The following is an 18491-nucleotide window of genomic DNA, read 5'->3' as shown; positions in this document are numbered from 1 at the left end:
TGCTGGTTGCTCGGCTGGCTCCCTGTGTAAATGGATGCAGGCTCCATTTTAGATGCAGACTCCAAAAGCAGACTGGAGAGAGTTGCCTCCTCAATTACTTACCCACGGCCTTGGAGACCCTTCTAGAACCCCCTCCCATCCCACCTAGTCTTCCTCCATTCTGACAAGCCAGGGCTTTGAGAGCACAAGGTTCAGCTTTCTTGTTTTCCTGTCAGAGCAAGAGCTAGAAAATAAAACAGGAAACAGAGAGGAAGGGGGAGGAGGTAGCAGAGAAGGAAAGGAAGGAGAAATTGCTGGGAAGTAGAGCTGAAGATCTGGACAAAGTTTTACCTCTAACGGGTGACAGTTGAGCTGTTAGAAAACATTCTGACTTGTCACAAGAGACTCCTGTCTTTTTTTACAGACAGATTTTTGAGGGAATTTGGTGTGGATGGAGAAACCCTTAAGAATGCCTGTCTTTTTCCCTTGTGAATTCACAAAGCAAGTACAGTTCATTGCTCGGTTTTGTCTTGCAAACAGAGTACTGCTGGGAGCCTCATGGAGTTCTAGAGATTCAAGCCACAACCTCAGGCCCCAGTCACGAGTGTGCACCACAGCCTTGCCGATTCACTGACAGGCCTTTGGAGCAGAGAACAAGTGTGTGTCAGTGAAAAAAACTGCGGAAGAGTCTTCTCCATTTTTTTCCCTTCTTCACCTCAGGACTGATATGTGATTTCTTCTATATCCACCTCACACACAACAGTATCTTAGGACGACTTGGGTGTCAGAGTCTGAAATGAGTTAGAATCAAAAAGTGCCTTCCCTGGCCCTCACAGAACTGATGGGAGGCCAAGTTTCCTTTCCTGGAGAGATAGCAACCATCCCTTTGTTCCCACCCACACTAATAGCTGTGGCAGAAGATAAACCCCTCCCTCGCCAGGTCTGTGGCCAGAAGCTAACGCAGACCCCAGCTCCGTTTAGACGGCCGATAACTGAAACCACAGAAGGCTTTGGAATCCTGAGAAACGAGAAATCCACCAACGGAGAAGGATTTATTATCTGTTTCCTTGAAGGAGGGTGCAAAGTTGTTCTAACAGTTTCCGTTACAGGGGTACCCACTGGCTGCTCCTCCCTTAACAGCCTTTTTTGTTGAGTTGGCTTCTTGTGCGTTGCTTCTTCTTTTTTGGCCCCACTTCCTACGAGGACAACTGTTTGAATGAGGAAGAAGAGCCCTGGGGGGCGTTCTCGGCACCGTCCTCATTAGCCACCTGAGGTGGGGCTGAGGATCGAATTAGGACACGAGGTCCCCGTTATCTCGAGGAAGGGAAAGGCAGGGGGATCCCCCCACTTTCCTCACACCGGACGCAGGGTGCTACTGCTGGCCACAGAAACCCCAAGGCTCCTCTTTCTATTCAGAGACCATCTATTGTGTGCCAGGCCCTGTGCTGAGCGGTTGACGCCTGGCAGCAGGGAGAGTGCGGCTCTGGCTTCCGTGAAGAGGCCCCAAGAGCCTCCTCCGCACAAACACGTCGGGAACTCAGTGGATGTTTGTGGGCTGCAACCGGGCGAGAACGCCGACTCTGCCACAGTAGCACGGACGGGCTAACTGAAGGCGGGGGAGGGGACCTGAAGCGGGAACTCTTCAGGTGTCACCAAGGCGGGAAGGTGCCACCGCGGAGGGCACAGACTCTTGGGGCTAAGGCGTCCCCGCCCCGCGCGCCCGGAGTCAAGATGGCTGCCGCGGAGAGGGGCGGGGCAGCTCCGAGTCCGGGCAGGAGGGGGGCGGGGCCGCCTCGGCGGAGCTGGTGCGCAGGCGCAGGCTGCTCGGGGTCCCGGATGAAGGAGCTGAGGTTCGGGCCCCGCCTGGGAGGTCGAGATGGGCCGGGGCTATGGACCCGGCGCCAGCTCGGGAGCCTTGGAGTTCTCGGGGGCGGGGAGGGAGGGAAGTAGTCAAACGGAGGCCGAGGGAGATGAGGCGGAGGCCGCCGACAAGCGGGGAGCCCCGCCCCTCCGCCATAGCGGCCTCCCGGTGCCGCCACTTCCTTTACAGCCTCCCGCCCTCCCCTGCCTTCCGGCCGTAGGCCGGCCCTGGCCGGGCCCCGCCGGCCCCCTCGGGAGTAGCCCCGAACCGTGGCCCCTTTGGGGAGAGGTGGTTCCCACTACCCGCCTGGGACTGTGTCCGAAAGGAAAGGGTTAGGATGGGCTTCGGACCTGGCTGGGGCTGGCAGAAGGCGGCCCCTGGCTCGCGACAGCCAGCGATGCCTCTGGTCCCGAGGACCCTGGGTCACGGAGACTTCCCTACTGTACAGAGGACGCTGTCCTACTCCTAAGGGTCCAGGGCTCCAATTCAGGCTTCTCCGTGAGAAGCTTCTTCTGAGCTAGGGCCCTCCCTTCTCTAAGCATACCCAGTAAGAGCATACGCTGTCTTTGGATAAGTATTGGGCTCGGAGTTGGGAGTCCTGGGTTGTTACCATGGCTCTGAAAGAGCACATCCCCTTTGGCCTGGTTGAGGGTCGGTGGGAAGATCATGAGGTTCCAGAAGGAAAAAAGGAGATACTCGCTTTAAATATAGCCTAGAGTGTGTCACATGACCCCAATGAGCCTCAGTTTCCACATCCATAAAACGGCGATGGTAATTATACTGGCCTCACAGGGTCTGAACCGTGGAGATTTTTATTAGTCACCACTCTGGGCATATTTATCTCCCAGGAAAATAGAGTAAAACTAGTTGCTCCTAAGCGTCCTGCCAATTCAAGAGTTTGTGATTTCCTAAAGGGGTTGTTGGGAAGCGAGGTCTTCAACTAGCCCAGAGGGACAACTCATTGGCTTTATTTTGTTTTTACTTGGTTTACCTATAAGCTAAGTGTAGGTTACAAGAATCCTGTGGTCGCTGGGGCTAGAGCTTGACTCTGGAGAGAGGAAAGGAAGAATGGAAGCCTGGTGAAGAGGCAGAGGTGGGTTAAGTGCTTTTCTGTCCCCAACTTTTCTTCTGCATGTGGGTGGGAAATGAAGGAAGGAAAAAAAGTGAATTTACCCTGGGATGGGGAATCAGCGGCCATGTGAGGCTAGCCGTACTGATTTCTACAATTCCTCTCGATTCCGCGAGTCAGATGCTGGAAATGCTGGATAGATTCACAAACTACCGCCGCTCTCTGGGGTTTTCAAAAGCTTGCCTTTGAACTGAATTTTGATGAGCAAACCGGTGTGGCGATGACGGCCCCTCCCTTCCTCCAGGCCGCTTGGTGATGGCGTGAGCAGCAGGCGCCCCCTTGTGCTGAGAAAAGTGTACTGTTGCTATTGGCCAGTCTTGCTCCCTTGCTGGAGAAATTGTATTTTCCTGTGGCTTCTGTGACTTAGGTCATACTCTTAACGTGAGATGTGGCGGGAAGAATACTTAAAGCAGTGACTTTATATCCCGAGCCAGTGAACTGGTGATGCCGTATCTTGTTCTTGCCCCTTCCACTCAGTGAGAAACGCAGGCTTGAAATGCCTGTTTGTAATGCCGGACCCAGCGGGTGTAGTTGACAAAGCCCCTGCCCTCCTGAGCCACGTAAATAAGTCACAGCAGTAAAGACGACGAAGCAGAGTGCAATGAGAGCATATCATATAGTCTAGTGAGCATCAGAGAATTCCAGAAACGAATGATAGCTAAAGATTTGATAGATACTACTCAGGTAAGAAAGAAAAGTCTTCCAACCCTCGCTATTAATTTCCCAGTTGAAATGTTTCTTCCTTTAGGGATAGTTCACCCCAAATCATCAGTGAGCTGCCTCTGGTGCTCTGGCCCCCACTTCTGATTTACCAAACTAGTGTTGGAATGTTCTGTAGGAGCCATTGCTACTTCTTTTAGCCCAAGGAGTTGCGTTTTTAAAAAAAAAAAAAAAAAGCCTTGAAGTTCATTCCTTGCCTCAGAATGGCTTCTCAGTTGTTTGTACATTGCTGCCATTCCAACAAAGAGATGGGGGAAATAACAGTTTTTTCCATCCCTAGTAGTCGACTCTGTCTTCCCCCCTCAGTTTGTTTTAGCAATGTGAGCTGGCTGAAGCCCTGCTGAGTGGTGGTTTTCTTTTCCTTCTCCACTTAATTTAACAGACCAGCTGAACACACATCAGAGAGCCAGGCTACAGTGTGTAGTCATTATGGTCTTCCAGTTGAGTCCTGCGCCCCACTTTTGGGACTCTGGTTTGGGATCTGGTTTATTATTCTGGGCAAGAGGGAAAGGGCACACACCAAATAATAGCAACCACAACATGGATTTGGTGGTACTTCTTCACACTTTCATCCCCTTCACCATCATGACAATTTTGTGAGAGAAAATAGTCTGGGGAAAAAACAAAAACAAACAAACAAAAAAAACCAACAACAGTCTGATCCCATTTTATACCTAAAGACCTGAGGCTCAGAAGGTCTGAATTAGAACTTGCAAGTAACAAAGTCAGGATTTGAACCCAGGTCTTTAGTTACTGCACAGGTGTACCCAACAGGCTTTTGAAGATTTTCTGTGAGCCTAGCTACTAATTTCATGCCTATCTGTGTAGAATTTTCCTGACAATATAGTGCTTCCAAGTGATACCCAAGTGGTCCCATCTGCCTTCAAGATGCTTCTCCCTCATCTGGACAGGACAGTTGGGCAATTAAGTTTGCCATGTAATGCTGAAGGGGGAATCTCCTGTAAAGAATGCTTTCAAGAATTTACTTTTGTGGAAAAAAAAATAACGATAATTTACTTTCGGCCCATGTGTGATGTTTCCTCTTTGGGTTTTGGAGTATAGAAGCCTGCGGGAGCTCAGTCCCAGCAGCAACACCCCTGAGTTCCCGGTGGTGAGAGGATGTGGCCCCTGGACCCATCCAGGAAAGAGGTGCTGAGGTTTGCAGTCAGCTGCCGTGTCCTGACTCTGGTGCTGCAGGTCAGTCTCTGATCTTTTGTCCTGAACTTGCTGTTGCCACATGACTGGGCTAGGCACTAAGAATCATCCCCACATTCTTTCTGCCTCCCAGGTGTGTCCTTCCATGTGGTTGAAATCATAGATACCTACACCTGATAACCGAAAGGTGGGCAGGACTCTTAGAAATGGTCTCTGTTTTTTTTTTTTTAAGATTTAATTTATTTATTTTTAAAAGTAAACTCCAGGTGCGCCTGGGTGGCTCAGTGGGTTAAGCCTCTGCCTTCAGCTCAGGTCATGATCTCAGAGTCCTGGGGAGCCTGCTTCTCCCTCTCTCTCTGCCTGTCTCTCTGCCTACTTGTGGTCTGTCTCTCTCTATGTCAAATAAATAAATAAAATCTTTAAAAAAAAATAAAATAAAATAAAAGTAAACTCCATGCCCAATGTGGAGCTCAAACTTATGACCCCAAGATCAAGAGTTGCATGCTCTGCCAAGTGAGTCAGCCAGGCGCCCCAGAAATGGTCTATTAATCCTTTGTTTTACATACGAAGAAACAGAGGCCCAGAAAGGTTCAATGGCTTCCATAAAGTTGCACAGCAAGTTAGAGAAGGGCCAGAATCAGACCCCAGCCTTCCTAACTCCTGAGCTAGTGGTCTTTCCAATGGGCCATGAGGTTCTGTAACCAGAGATGCCTTTAAGGTACGACAGCCCAAGGCATCGGCCTGGGTCCCCTTACCAGGAAACTGAGCACAGTGTCAGTCAGTTGAGTGGCACTGTCCTGGGATCATCTGTGTGTATTCAGTTAGTCAGCAATGTCCCCAGCTCTTCCCCCAGGTGTCTCCCCTTGCTGCCTCACCCACCACAACCCTCAGAATGCATTTGCACTTTTGCAACTTCCTTTCCCCTCCAAGGCCCCTCTTGATACATATTTTAACCAATTTTCACATATATGTGAATTCTGTCTGGTGCCTAGCACATTGACCAGTGCTTAGTATGTGCTCAGTATGTGGTGTTGTTGAAAGTCTGTCAGCAATCTAGTGGTGTTATATTAGCATAATTATGTGTGCTTTTTCCACAGATGCCATTTTCTCAGGGTTCTCTTTCTCCTTTCTGGAAACCTCCTTTCTCCCTTCCTGCACTATGATGCCTAGCAGCCTCTGCAGGGCCCCAGGTTTAGTTAAAAGTAGCTTCAGCTTGGAGACTAGGGCTGTTATCTGTGACTGTCACTCCTGTCCCATTCGTTTTCACTGTTTAAAGTAGCCTGATAAACTGACCAAAAAGAGAAAGTCTTAAGAATGGGGTTATATCGCAGTTGTGGGACTGGGAAAACTGACCCAATGATGGCTTTGAACAGTATCAGATGAGTGATTACCAGGCCCCTGGGGAAGCCTGGTGAACTGGCATCTGGGATAGGGAAGCAAGACTAATTCAGATAGTGATTTGGAAATGAGTATGTCTCCTGTCCTCTCCTCTCACTCTACCACAGTTTGTATTAAGTGTGTGCTCTGTTCCAAGAACTGTGCTAGGTGGTGGGAAGGAAAAGTCACAGTTTCTTTTCCTTTGAGTAGCTGACAATCTGATGAGGCAAAAAGACATTTAACAATAATGCTATTTCATTATCCCTCTCTCTCCCCCATCCCCCTTCCAGCTTTAATGCTCATGCCATCAGATGTTCGCCCCAGTTACCCTTCACTCTTGCTGTCGTCTCTGTTAGTGACAGCTCATTCCTCTTCATTCCTTGAAGGTTTAAGCTCCTGATTCACTGTTGCGCTTTCCAGCACTCCTGTTAATTTCTTGGTGGTCTCAATATTAATAAAGCTGATAGGACTAACCACTATCTCCTATCTTTCCAGCTCACTCCCTGTAAGTACCCCAGTTTTAACGGCTCTTCCACCCCCTGAGGACTTACAGTCCACTGATTCTACCACTGTTTCACTGTGCCTCATTTACTTTCTGGTTTCTGCACCCCTCCTTACCCAGCTAGATTCCATGATCCACCAGGCACACAGGCACAACTCGCTCGCTCCCTTCTCCCCGGCTTAGTCACAAGACAGACGCCCAGGCATAGTTCAGTTTCATTCTCTCTCTACTTCTGCATCATGCCCAGAGAGAAACACACAGCTGTATTGACTAGTCGCTTTCTCTTCAAGATCTTTGACCAACATGAGTCTTTAGTGCTACCTGGCGATCTTAGTGTATTTCCCTGGCCCATTCACCTTGCCATTAGCTCAAATTGTTCTGCACATCAGAGTCACTTGGGGGAGCTTAAAAAAACAAAAAATCAAAAACCAAAAAAACTCAATCCCAGGCTGTATCCCATACTAGTTAAATCATTAATCCTGGGGGAGGGACCCAGCCATCCAGACATCCGTATTTTTGAAACTCCCTGGGTGATTCCAGTGCACAGCCTATTTCGAGAACTAGGGGTCAAGAGGACTTACTTTACATATTTATCTTTTAATTCAAGTCCCTAACACCTTTTCCCCGGCTTGCCTCCCTGAGCGAAAACTCAGAAAAATAGATGTAATCAAAATTGACCTTGTGTGTGCTCCACCCCCACATTCATCGCATGTGTGGCCCCCGTGTGCCTTCGCGGCTGAAGCAGGCCGAGCCCTGCTGTCCTCCCTGGGCCTTGCTCCTCTGCCTGTGTGGCAGTTCCTACCTGCCTGTGCCTGCTCCAGCAATTCTTCCCTCGCCCCTGCATACTTAGTGGTGCCCTTTCCACTGGATTATCCCCATTCACAAATGCTTCTCTCCCACATTGTCATTCACCTACTACCTCATTTACAGCCAAACTCGTCCAGATAGTTATCTGCTTTCCTTCTCCCCTTCTCTGCTGAGCCCAGTCTCAGCAGTCTTCTCTAGCCTCCACTCCACTGGAACAGCTCTTGTCAAGCTTAACTAGTGACCTACCCATTTCTAAATCCAGCAGGCACTTTTCAGTTCCCATCTTCCTTTTTTTTTTTTTAAGATTTTATTTATTTATTTGACACAGAGAGCGATCACAAGTAGAGAAGCAGGCAGAGAGAGAGGAAGGAGCAGGCTCCCTACTGAGCAGGATCTTGGGACCCTGAGATCATGACCTGAGCCGAAGGCAGAGGCTTAACCCACTGAGCCACCCAGGCGCCCCAGTCCCCATCTTCCTTGACCTATTAGCAGCATTTAACAGAATTGATCACAACCTTGCCTCACTTGGTTCTAAGACACCCTGCTCTCCTGGTTTTCCTTCTTTATCTTCATTCTGGATCCTCACTCTCCTTCAGGCCTCTAAACGTTGACGCATTCAGGGCCCAATCCTCAGATCTCTTTTCTCTAGCCCTGCTTCCTTCCTCCCCAGGTGATCTCATTCAGTCCCACGCCTTTAAATACCTTTTGTACACTCAGGACATCTGAATTTATGTCTCCAGCCCTGATCGCTCTCCTGACCCTCAGACTCCTGTGTCTGCCTCGTTGACCTCTGCCCTGGAATGTGTAGCTCAAACTTAGTCTAGAACTGAACTCCTGATTGTCCTCCAACAAGTCTGTTCTTCCTCATTTTATGATATGGTAATTCTTTCCTTCACTTGCTCAACTGAAATCCTAGTTCTCCTTCATCCCACAGGCTCTCTTCAATGCCATCATCCCCGATCACCACGCAGAAGCCTTCTCTCCTCCTCGCTTCACCCCTTCAGGCTCTGTGGACCAAATCGTCGAAGGTCTTCTGGGTGGCCTGTCTCACTGGGATGCCGAACACTTCCTGTTCATTGCCGAGCGTGGCTATCTATATGAGCACAACTTTGCCTTCTTCCCTGGCTTCCCCCTGGCTCTCTTGGTGGGAGCTGAACTACTGAGGCCCCTGTGGCCGTTGCTGAACCTACGAAGTCGCCTGTTAATCTCAGTAGCGCTGCTCAATTCCTTGTTCTCCGTGCTGGCCGCTGTCGCACTTCACGACCTGGGCTGTCTCGTTTTGCGCTGTCCCTGCCAGGCCTTTTATGGAGCCCTACTCTTCTGCCTCAGCCCCGCCAACGTCTTCCTGGCAGCTGGTTACTCAGAAGCTTTGTTTGCCCTCCTGACGTTCAGTGCCATGGGACAGCTGGAAAGGGGCCGGAGCTGGACTAGTGGCCTCCTCTTTGCCCTTGCCACTGGCGTACGCTCCAACGGGCTGGTCAACATTGGCTTCCTCGTGTATTCTCAGTGCCAAGGCTTTCTGTCCTCTCCCATGGTGCTGAATCCTCTGAGAGCACTCTTGAAACTAATGGGCTCTGTATTCCTGTCTGTGTTTGCGCTTGGCCTTCCCTTTGCTCTCTTTCAGTATTATGGCTATACCCAGTTCTGTCTGTCAGGCTCAGTCCGCCCCATCCCGGAGCCCTTGCGGCAGTTAGCCGTGGACAAAGGCTACCGGACTGTGGAGGGAAATGAGCCGCCTTGGTGCTCCTGGGAACTGCCCCTAATATATAGCTATATCCAGGATATCTATTGGAATGTTGGCTTTTTGAGATACTATGAGCTCAAGCAGGTGCCCAATTTCCTTCTGGCCACACCAATGGCTATCCTGGTTGCCGGGGCAACATGGACATATGTGACCACCCACCCTTGGCTCTGCGTTACGCTTGGGTTGCAAAGAAGCAAGAACAGTAAGACCCCAGAGAAGCCCGAGCGCGGATTCCTCGGCCCTCCGGTGTTTGTGTACCTGGTCCATGCCGCGGCGCTGGCGCTGTTCGGCGGACTCTGCATGCACGTTCAGGTGAGGGGTGTTCCTGGCCGGGGTAAGGGTGGGAATACAGGCAAGACCCCCTGGCCAGGGTCAAGGAAGACTGCTCGCTTCTTCCCATTTGAGTGACCTGTGCATAATTTATTCATTTGCCAGCTATTAGGGGGTTTTCTTTGTCCAGACCCTGGGTCAGACCACTGAGGAATGGAACATGAGTGGGGCAGGATTGCTGCCATCGCGGGTCTCATTCATGGTAGAAATGGGGAGACAGACAACTTCACAGGTAAAATTCTAGTTCAGTGGGATGGAAGAAGAGTTGCTGTTTTGAAGTAAAGGATTGTGGAAACACAGAGGAAAAAGTAGCTAATAGACGGGAGGAGTCCAGGAGGGTGTCCTATGAAGGCTGGGTCCTAAAGAGTAGGAAGGAATTGCATTTAAGAAGCAGAGGAAGAGTATTCTGGGCAAATCAGTGGTGCATGCAGAGACGCGATAGTCGTGGAAGGACCTTAAGTGACAGATAAAGGAGTCAGCGCAGAGGAGAGCGCGGGACCTTCCCCGACTGCGCGGGTTACACCCAGTGCCTCCTTGGGTGTTGACTTAAGGTACTCTCAGCCCTGGCAGGTGCTCAGTCTTTCGAGGAGATCCCTTGTGTCATGTTTGGGGTGGGAGGGGGCGATAGAAGGGTGGGAAGCCTTTGATACTTTCCATTTTTTTATTCCTGGCTCTGGCCCCGGTTCCCACATAACCCTGAGGAAGTCGTAGTCCTGCATGCCAGCCGCTCCCTAACAGCTTCTGCCTCTTGGAGGCGCACATTGGCTGTTTGTAAAGTTCTCTGGGCTGTGTGGATAAGAGGCACAGGGGAAACAGAAAGTCGCATTCTGTGTTTGTAGCTGGATTAACTGGTAGAGCAAGTGCCGGCACAGCTTGGAGTTTCCAGCTTAGATGAGGGAGGCCATGTGGAGACTTGGCTCTGAACTCCCCTAGGACAGAAAATGTTGAACCGCAGGATGCCCTGCCCCCTTTCCTTCTGTTCTGCCAACCCCAGGGCATGAGGGAACCCCTTCAGGTTCCCAAAGCCCCATGTCACAGCCTAGTGGTTAGAGTCCAGGCCCTAGGCTAAAATTGGACCTCGTAGTTTTTAGTATTGATTGGCCTATGACTGTGGTAATTAGTCTGTGGCTCTGCTTATTTGTAGCATGAGGTCACCTGGCTGGTGTCACACACAGCTCTTTATAAGGCATATCCTAAGTTCTGCTGAATCCCTTTTCCAGAACAATACCTTTCTAGTCATGGGGCTGTAGTTGACCCAGCAGCAGGGAAGCCCCGGGCTGGTCCAGTGTGAAGCAGTGATAGTCCAATAAATGTGTGGGTTTTCCCCCCTCTTACGATTTCCAGGTTCTCACCAGGTTTCTAGGTTCCTCCACTCCTCTCGTGTACTGGTTTCCAGCTTATTTGCTTCATAATCAGGAGCCACTGCTGAGATCCCTAGAGACGGTGCCTTGGAAGCCCCATGTAGGGGACTCCCTGCCAGGACAAATGGTCCCCAGAAATTCCATCATGGGACTTTTATACAACTGGAAAACCTGTTCTCTAGTCACACGATGCATTCTGGGCTACTTCCTGTCTTATTGGCTCCTGGGACTGCTCCTACATTGCAACTTCCTACCTTGGACATGACCTGGAGTCTCAGGGGCTTGGAAGTACAGATCCACACTGGGACTGTCTGTGTTGCCCCGGGACCCTTGCTCTGTCCTTTGGGAACCTCCAGTCTCTCTGAAGGCTGGTCAGGAACGGGAGAAGTGTGAGCCACTGGAGAGCCCCGTCTGGTCCCGGCTATGGCAAATTTTAGAGTAGTACCTGTTTTCTCTGTAAGTGAAGAAATCTCATTCTCTGAGTCTAAAGTACACTTGCATTTGTCTCGTCAACCAAGCATAGCAGAGATAGTTGTAAACTTTAAAGTATTTAAATGTCAATGTAAATGTAAGTGTTTAAATGTCAGTCTCACCAAAGGCTCTAGCTAACGGGCCGGTAATAGTCCACACATGATGGTGGAGGCCTGGACGGTGTCCTGGCAGTAGTAAGTAAAGTAGGACCATCTTTTTAAAATGGGACATTGTTTCTGAATATTTTCATGATTTGTTCATTTATTTATATGAAAAATCTTAAAAAGATATGCAAATTAAACACCTTTTGGTTATGCGTGCAATGACTTATGTATTTATTTGTTTGTTTATTTTTAAGTAGGCTTCACACTGGGCAGGACTTGAACTCATGACTGTAAGATCAAGACCTGAGCTAAGTGTAGGAGTCGGACACTTAACTGGCTAAGCCACCCAGGTGCCCCTGAATTATGTGTTTTTGTTTTGCTTTGCTTTTTTTTTTTTTTTTTTTTTTTTAGATTTTATTTATTTTTCAAAGAGCAAGCAAGAGAGAAAGAGAGCAACAAGTAGGGGGAACAGCAGGCAGAAGGAGAAGCAGGAACCCGATGTGGGACTCGATTCCGGGACTGTGGGATCACGGCCTGAGCTGGAGGCAGACACTTAACTGACTGAGCCACCCAGGTGTCCCTGAATTACATTTTTAAAAATAATATGGAATACTGGGGCGCCTGGGTGGCTCAGTGGGTTAAAGCCTCTGCCTTCAGCTCAGGTCATGATCCCAGGGTCCTGGGATCGAGCCCCCCATCGGGCTCTCTGCTCAGTGGGGAGTCTGCTTCCTCCTCTCTCTCTGCCTGCCTCTCTGCCTACTTGTGATCTCTTGCTCTCTGTCAAATAAATAAATAAATAAAATCTTTAAAAAAATAATAATAATACGGAATACTTAGGGGGAAAGTCACGGTAAAAAGAGCATGGTACAAAGAACCAGGAGAGGGCGCCTGGGTGGCTCAGTGGGTTAAGCCTCTGCCTTCAGCTCAGGTCATGATCTCAGGGTCCTGGGATCGAGTCCCGCGTCGGGCTCTCTGCTCAGCAGGGAGCCTGCTTCCTTCTCTCTCTCTCTCTCTCTCTGCCTGCCTCTCTGCCTACCTGTGATCTCTCTCTCTGTCAAGTAAATAAATAAAATCTTTAAAAAAAAAAAAGAACCAGGAGACCTGGTCCTCTCAGTAAAACCCCACTTACCAGCTGTGTAACCTTGGGAGAGTTTTCACAGCCTTACTGACCTCTTCTGAAACTGGGGGAAGTGATATTATCCTCCTGGAAGAGGCGAGGCGGGTGGGCCATGTAATCTAGTAGGTCCCTTTCGGCTCTAAGATCTTGAGACCTGCCTTAAGCAATGGCATCCACCCAGCCTGAGCACTTAAGGAGAGGCTCAAACATGTGATTTGAGGACAAGCTATCCAGTTCTCTTGCTTTCAGTGCTCAGAACTCTCCCTCTTCAGGTGCAACTCGAGGCGTAACTGAAGTGACCCTTCCTTTGAATGAGGGAGAGCAGTGACACATAGCCAATCAGGCTCCCTTCCTGTGGAAGTAAATCTGTGCCAGGCAAGTAAACGGTCAAAGTGGTGACTGGTTTTCCTGCCGTGCCCGAGTGCCTGTGCTTGCTTGATGGGTAAACATGGGTCGGAGGAGCCAACAAGGCAGCATGAATTGATAAATTGTGGCTAAGTCCAAGGTTGAATGAAATAGTATCTTCCTGGCCCCCATTTGGTTAAGAGCCCATCACTACTGGTAGGAAGAGCGGTGACTCCTGCTGAGCTCTTGTGCTCGTTCTTTGGGCCAGGTTAGAGGCTCTGCAGCATCACCACTCATTCCCTATTAGAAATTCCAACAAGCAGAAACGTCAAAATAAATGGGTAATCATAGCTTCTGGAGGGCACTGAGAATTGGAATTTTGACACACTCCCTCTGACCATGACAGAAAGCTGAACTTGCCAGCTTCAGGGAAGCTCCTGGCTGAGCCCCAGCACCCTCTGTCAGAGCTTCTAGTCAGCCTGGCCAATAAGCATTTCCCATCCATCGCCCCAGCTTTAGCACAGCTGAGAGCATTTGGTCCAGAGTCAAATGCTTCTGAAAATGTACACACAGATCGGGGCAACCCTCTGCCTTCTGCCAAGACACCCGAGTGCCCTTCTTGGCAGAAGAGGATAACCCCTGCCCTAGTGTCCCTCCAGCTGGCAGAAACTGTTCCCTCCCTCCTCACCAACAGCTGCAAATCCAGGGACTTCCACCCGGTGTGCACGAAGACTTGAGGTCCTGTTTCAGCCCTGTATCGCAGAGCTAGGAGCTCTAGATCCTTTGCTGTCTTGGATTCTCCTCTTTACCTCTTTTTTGGGGATCCTCAGGATGGATCGCTCCCCAAAACAAATAATTTCAAGGACCAGAAACCCTATAAATGGAAATACTACCTTCTCAACTAATGCAAGCAACCAAAGGAACCAAACTCTTGGTATTCTGCAAAGGCCATTGTGGTTACAGTTAATCATAGCGGAGATAACTGAGGACCCCAGCTTGGTGAAGGCACCTGGTGTGTGACCTGGAGACGGGACGGACACAGTTTTCTCTCTGAACTTGGAGGGATCTAGTTGCTATTCTCCAAGGATCTAAGGAATGGGCTGATTTTTACGGCCAGCAGCTGTCCTTTTACCATCCTATTAACAGTCTTTAATAGTCTGGGAGAGGGACATGAAGGGCCCAAGGCAGGAAGCTTCCTGTTTACCCTGAGGCCTAACAATGCTGCAGCTGGTTTGGGCGTCTACAATTTCAGAGAAAAGTCATTTCCTTCTGAGACCCAGCTAAAACAGAAACCAGACGCTTCATACACCTAAGAAGTAGATGATTTTTGTTCTTTAATGAAGGTGGGAGGAAAGGGAGTGTTTGACATGTCTTTACCATTCCCCTTGGGGAAAAATCACTTTTCCTAAACAGACCTTCTCACCTTCATCTAAATGTAGTGTGCGCAGGCTCAGAGGGTTTGAAATTGATCAGTTCTTTAAACAATTGTTTATGAATGGCTATTTTAGGGACTGAAGATGACTTGCCACACATCCCATCCTCAAATAATTCTCTAATAGAGTTGGTAGCAGATACACAGAAATTTTCATCAAAATAGAAACTGGTAGGGGCACCTGGGTGGCTCAGTCAGTTAAGTGTCTGCCTTTGGCTCAGGTCATGATCTTGGGGTCCTGGCATCGAGCCCCCCATCCGGCTCCCCACTCAGGAAGTCTGTCCCTCTCCCTCTGTTCTGCCCCCAACTCATGCTGTCTCTCTCTCTCACAAATAAATAAAATCTTTTTTTAAAAAAGATTTTAGGGCGCCTGGGTGGCTCAGTGGGTTAAGCCGCTGCCTTCGGCTCAGGTCATGATCTCAGGGTCCTGGGATCGAGTCCCGCTTCGGGCTCTCTGCTCAGCGGGGAGCCTGCTTCCCTCTCTCTCTCTCTCTCTGCCTGCCTCTCTGTCTACTTGTGATCTCTCTCTGTCAAATAAATAAATAAAATCTTTAAAAAAAAATAAAAAAGATTTTATTTATTTTTTTGTCAGAGAGAGAGAGAGAGAGAGAGAGATCACTCACAAGCAGGCAGAGGTGGATAGAGAAGCAGGCTCCCCACGGAGCAAGGAGCCCGATGTGGGACTCAATCCCAGGACCCTGGGATCATGACCCAAGCCGGAGGCAGCAACTTAACTGACTGAACCACTGAGGCATCCCCCAAATAAATACATAAAATCTTAAAAAAAGAAAGAAAGAAAGAAACTGATAAATTCTGGGGACCGAAGAGCCACATAAACTTCTGTAGCTCTGTACCTCTCCCCTTGAACTTTTTAATGAGGAGGAGGAATTAGAGTTTTGCTTGTATGCTTCCAAAAAGATAAGTGAAATACAGAGTGAGTCCTCTGTAAATTCACACAAGGTGGAGATCCCTTCAAGCTTGGTATACCCGAACAGACTCGGTGGGGAAATAGCCGTTGAGCTGGCCTCTGAAAGATGGGAGGATTTGAAAGTTAAGGGTAGAGAGTGAGTATGGGAAGCAGGCAGCCAAACAGGACAGGGAGAGCTCAGTTCGAGTAGAACTGAGGTATTGTCCCTGAGAGCTGCTGTGTACTCGAGTGTAAACCTGAGCCAGATCCTGAATCTCTGAGCCTCGTTCACTCATCTGTGAAATGTGGATAACACTGTAACTCTTAGCTATGAATAACATGTCTCAGGGTTGTCGTGGAAATTGAAGGAGAAGCATGGAGGACAGTATGACACAGGAGTAGCTGCACACTTGGGCGGTGCTGAGTTTAATGCCGTCAGCACGTTCATGTACCAGGAAATGTGCAAGTGGAGACAAGGAGAGAGGTCAGGGAGCCATCCACACAAGAGACGATCGTCACAGAGGCCAGGATCGGAGGGACTGTCAAAAGGAAGAGTGTAGAGAGAGAAGCAGAGCCTGTGAGACCTTGGGCAAGTGACTCAACTTCTCTACACCTGTTGTCTCACCCTGAAAATGGGAGTGATTTTACCTACCATGCAGAGAAGTTAGGAGGATTAAATGAGATACTAGATAAAGCACTAGCACAGCACCTGGCCCGTAGTAAGAACTTGGTGCATGGCACCTATCCTCTTCTTTCTCTTCCTCCTCATCATCATTAGAGGATGAGAAAATAATAATATTAGGGAAGGGAGAGTTTCAAAAAGAAAGAAATGGTGACCAAAGCCATATGCTGTTAAGGAAAGGATGAGAAGAGCTATTGGATTTAAGGATTAGGGCTATTATTCAAGACAGACTCACTGCTGGTCTAATGCAGGTTTGGGAAGGGAGGCCTGTTCTACTCATTCATTCAGGGCGCAGGCTCCTTCCATTGTGTGACTCTTCCCTCCTCTAGATGCTCAGAGTCCTCTGCTTTTGGAGAGGCTTTAAGAGGCCAGGCCTGGGGGCGCCTGGGTGGCTCAGTGGGTTAAGCCGCTGCCTTCAGCTCAGGTCATGATCTCGGAGTCCTGGGATCGAGCCCCGTGTCGGGCTCTCTGCTCAGCAGGGAGCCTGCTTCCTCCTCTCTCTCTGCCTGCCTCTCTGCCTGCTTGTGATCTCTCTGTCAAAGAAATAAATAAAATCTTTAAAAAAAAAAAAAAAAGAGGCCAGGCCTGGGAGAAGGGCACATTTCTCACCACCGGCCGGACCTCAGTCACCCACCGCATCTAACTGCAAAGGGAGGCCGGGAAGGAGGGCTGCCTGATGAGACACAGAATGCCTGGTGAAATTTGAATTTGGGGTAAACAAATATTTTTTTCAGTAGAATTATGTCCCAAATGTTCCACAGGACATACTAAAAGAGTCTTCGTTGTTTATCTGAAATTCAAATTTCACTGGGCATCCTGTGTTTTTATATGCTAAATCTGGCAACTCTACTGGAACATGAAGTCTGGATGTGGGTTTAAGAAGAAGAAAAGACAGATTTTTGTGTGTCCCCGTCTGCCTCAGTCAGTCTTTCTGAGCCAGATACCTGTTTTTGCTCTTCTCACAGAGAGAACACACCCCTTCCCAAGGGAGATAGCCCCACACCCCATCCAGTGACTATATTCAGCTCCGAGTCTCTCCGTCAGCTTCCGATATGGTTCCTTATGAATTAAAAAAACAAAATATACAATGATAGACCAAGACTAGCCTCAATACAAACATCGGTCCAGGAAAGGAAAGAATTGGTCCAAAGCAGTTCCAAATCCCCACTGGTCAGACTGACAAAGCCCTCTTCCCTGGCTGGGGGCCGTTCCTTGGTTAGACCGTGATTAGTTCTAGGAGGGACTCCTTTGTCCAATGTTCTCCGTGCCTCCTGGCTGTGCCCTCTGGCCCCTTGACTATCCTTCATGGCCACATCCCAGGTGGGCTTTGCAGAGTATGACTTCCTCGGAGAATGTGCAGCTCTCACGGTTCACTTCCTGCTGGTGCAAGCATTGGGGCCTAAAAGTTATTTGATTTTATTTTTTTAAAGCTTTTGTTTATTTGACAGAGAGAGATCACAAGTAGGCGGGGGTGGGGGGGCGGGGAGCAGGCTCCCCGCTGAGCAGAGAGCCCGATGCAGGGTTCGATCCCAGGACCCTGAGACCATGACCTGAGTTGAAGGCAGAGGCTTAACCCGCTGAGCCACCCAGGTGTCCCCTAAAAGTTATTTTAAATCTTAGCCAGCCAGAGATACCCATGCATGTGTGGGAGGGCATTAAAATATACATAACATAAAATTTACCATTTAATCAGTTATACCCTAATTGTAAAGTTCAGTGGCATTAGTGTATTCATGTTGTCATGCAATAATCACCTCCCTCCATCTCTGGAACGTCTTCATCTTCCCAAACTAAACCATTCCCCCTACCCGCCCAGACTCTAGCAATCATCATTCTGCTTTGTCTCTATGAATCTGACTACTCTGTCATCATCTTTGTCCTTTTGTGACGAGCTTATTTCACTTCACGTAATGTCTTCAAGGTTCATCCATATTGTAGCATGTGTCAAAATGTCCTTTCTTTTTATGGCTGAAACATTCCATTGTATGAATACACATTTTGTTTATCCATTCATCTGTCAATGGATATTTTCCTTGCTTCTGCCTTTTGACTGTTATGAATAATACTGATATGAACATTGGTAGACAAGTGTCTGTTCAAGTCCCTGCTTTCAATTCTTTTGGGTATATATGCAGAATTGGAATTTCTGGATCATACGTTTAATTTTTTGAAGAACTGTTGTGCTGTGTTCTACAGCAGCTGCCCCATTTTACATTCCCACTAGCAACGTCCAAGGGCTCAAATTTCTCCACATCCTCACCAGCACTTGTTTTATTTTTTTAAGTAGGCTTCACACCCAACATGGGACTTGAACTCACGACCCTGAGATTAAGAGTGCCATGCTTGGGACACCTGGGTGGCTCAGTTGGTTGGACGACTGCCTTCGGCTCAGGTCATGATCCCGGAGTCCCGGGATCGAGTCCCGCATCGGGTTCCCAGCTCCATGGGGAGTCTGCTTCTCTCTCTGA

General features: G+C 48.9%; 1 protein-coding gene across 4 annotated transcripts; it reads left to right on the top strand.

Annotated features, from left to right (window-relative positions):
• The first annotated feature begins 1063 nt into the window (after nucleotides 1-1063).
• PIGV (phosphatidylinositol glycan anchor biosynthesis class V) lies at nucleotides 1064-12820 on the top strand. Of its 4 annotated transcripts, none has more exons than XM_047724859.1 (5): nucleotides 1064-1252; nucleotides 2839-2933; nucleotides 4752-4886; nucleotides 8465-9586; nucleotides 10949-11762. In XM_047724859.1, the coding sequence occupies exons 3-5, from the start codon at nucleotides 4809-4811 to the stop codon at nucleotides 11228-11230; spliced, it is 1482 nt and encodes a 493-aa protein (XP_047580815.1). In that variant the 5' UTR covers nucleotides 1064-1252; nucleotides 2839-2933; nucleotides 4752-4808; the 3' UTR covers nucleotides 11231-11762. The 4 variants fall into 4 exon arrangements, 3 of the variants coding, with proteins under 3 accessions (XP_047580815.1, XP_047580813.1, XP_047580814.1); XM_047724857.1 differs by lacking the exon at nucleotides 1064-1252 and adding an exon at nucleotides 1700-1829; XM_047724858.1 differs by lacking the exon at nucleotides 1064-1252 and adding an exon at nucleotides 1836-2387.
• The last annotated feature ends 5671 nt before the right edge of the window (nucleotides 12821-18491 follow it).

The sequence above is a fragment of the Lutra lutra genome, chromosome 4 (assembly GCF_902655055.1).
Source record: "Lutra lutra chromosome 4, mLutLut1.2, whole genome shotgun sequence".
In the NCBI taxonomy this organism is placed as follows: domain Eukaryota; kingdom Metazoa; phylum Chordata; class Mammalia; order Carnivora; family Mustelidae; genus Lutra; species Lutra lutra.
Note: the sequence above shows the minus strand (reverse complement) of the source record. Positions and strands in the feature narration are given on the sequence as shown.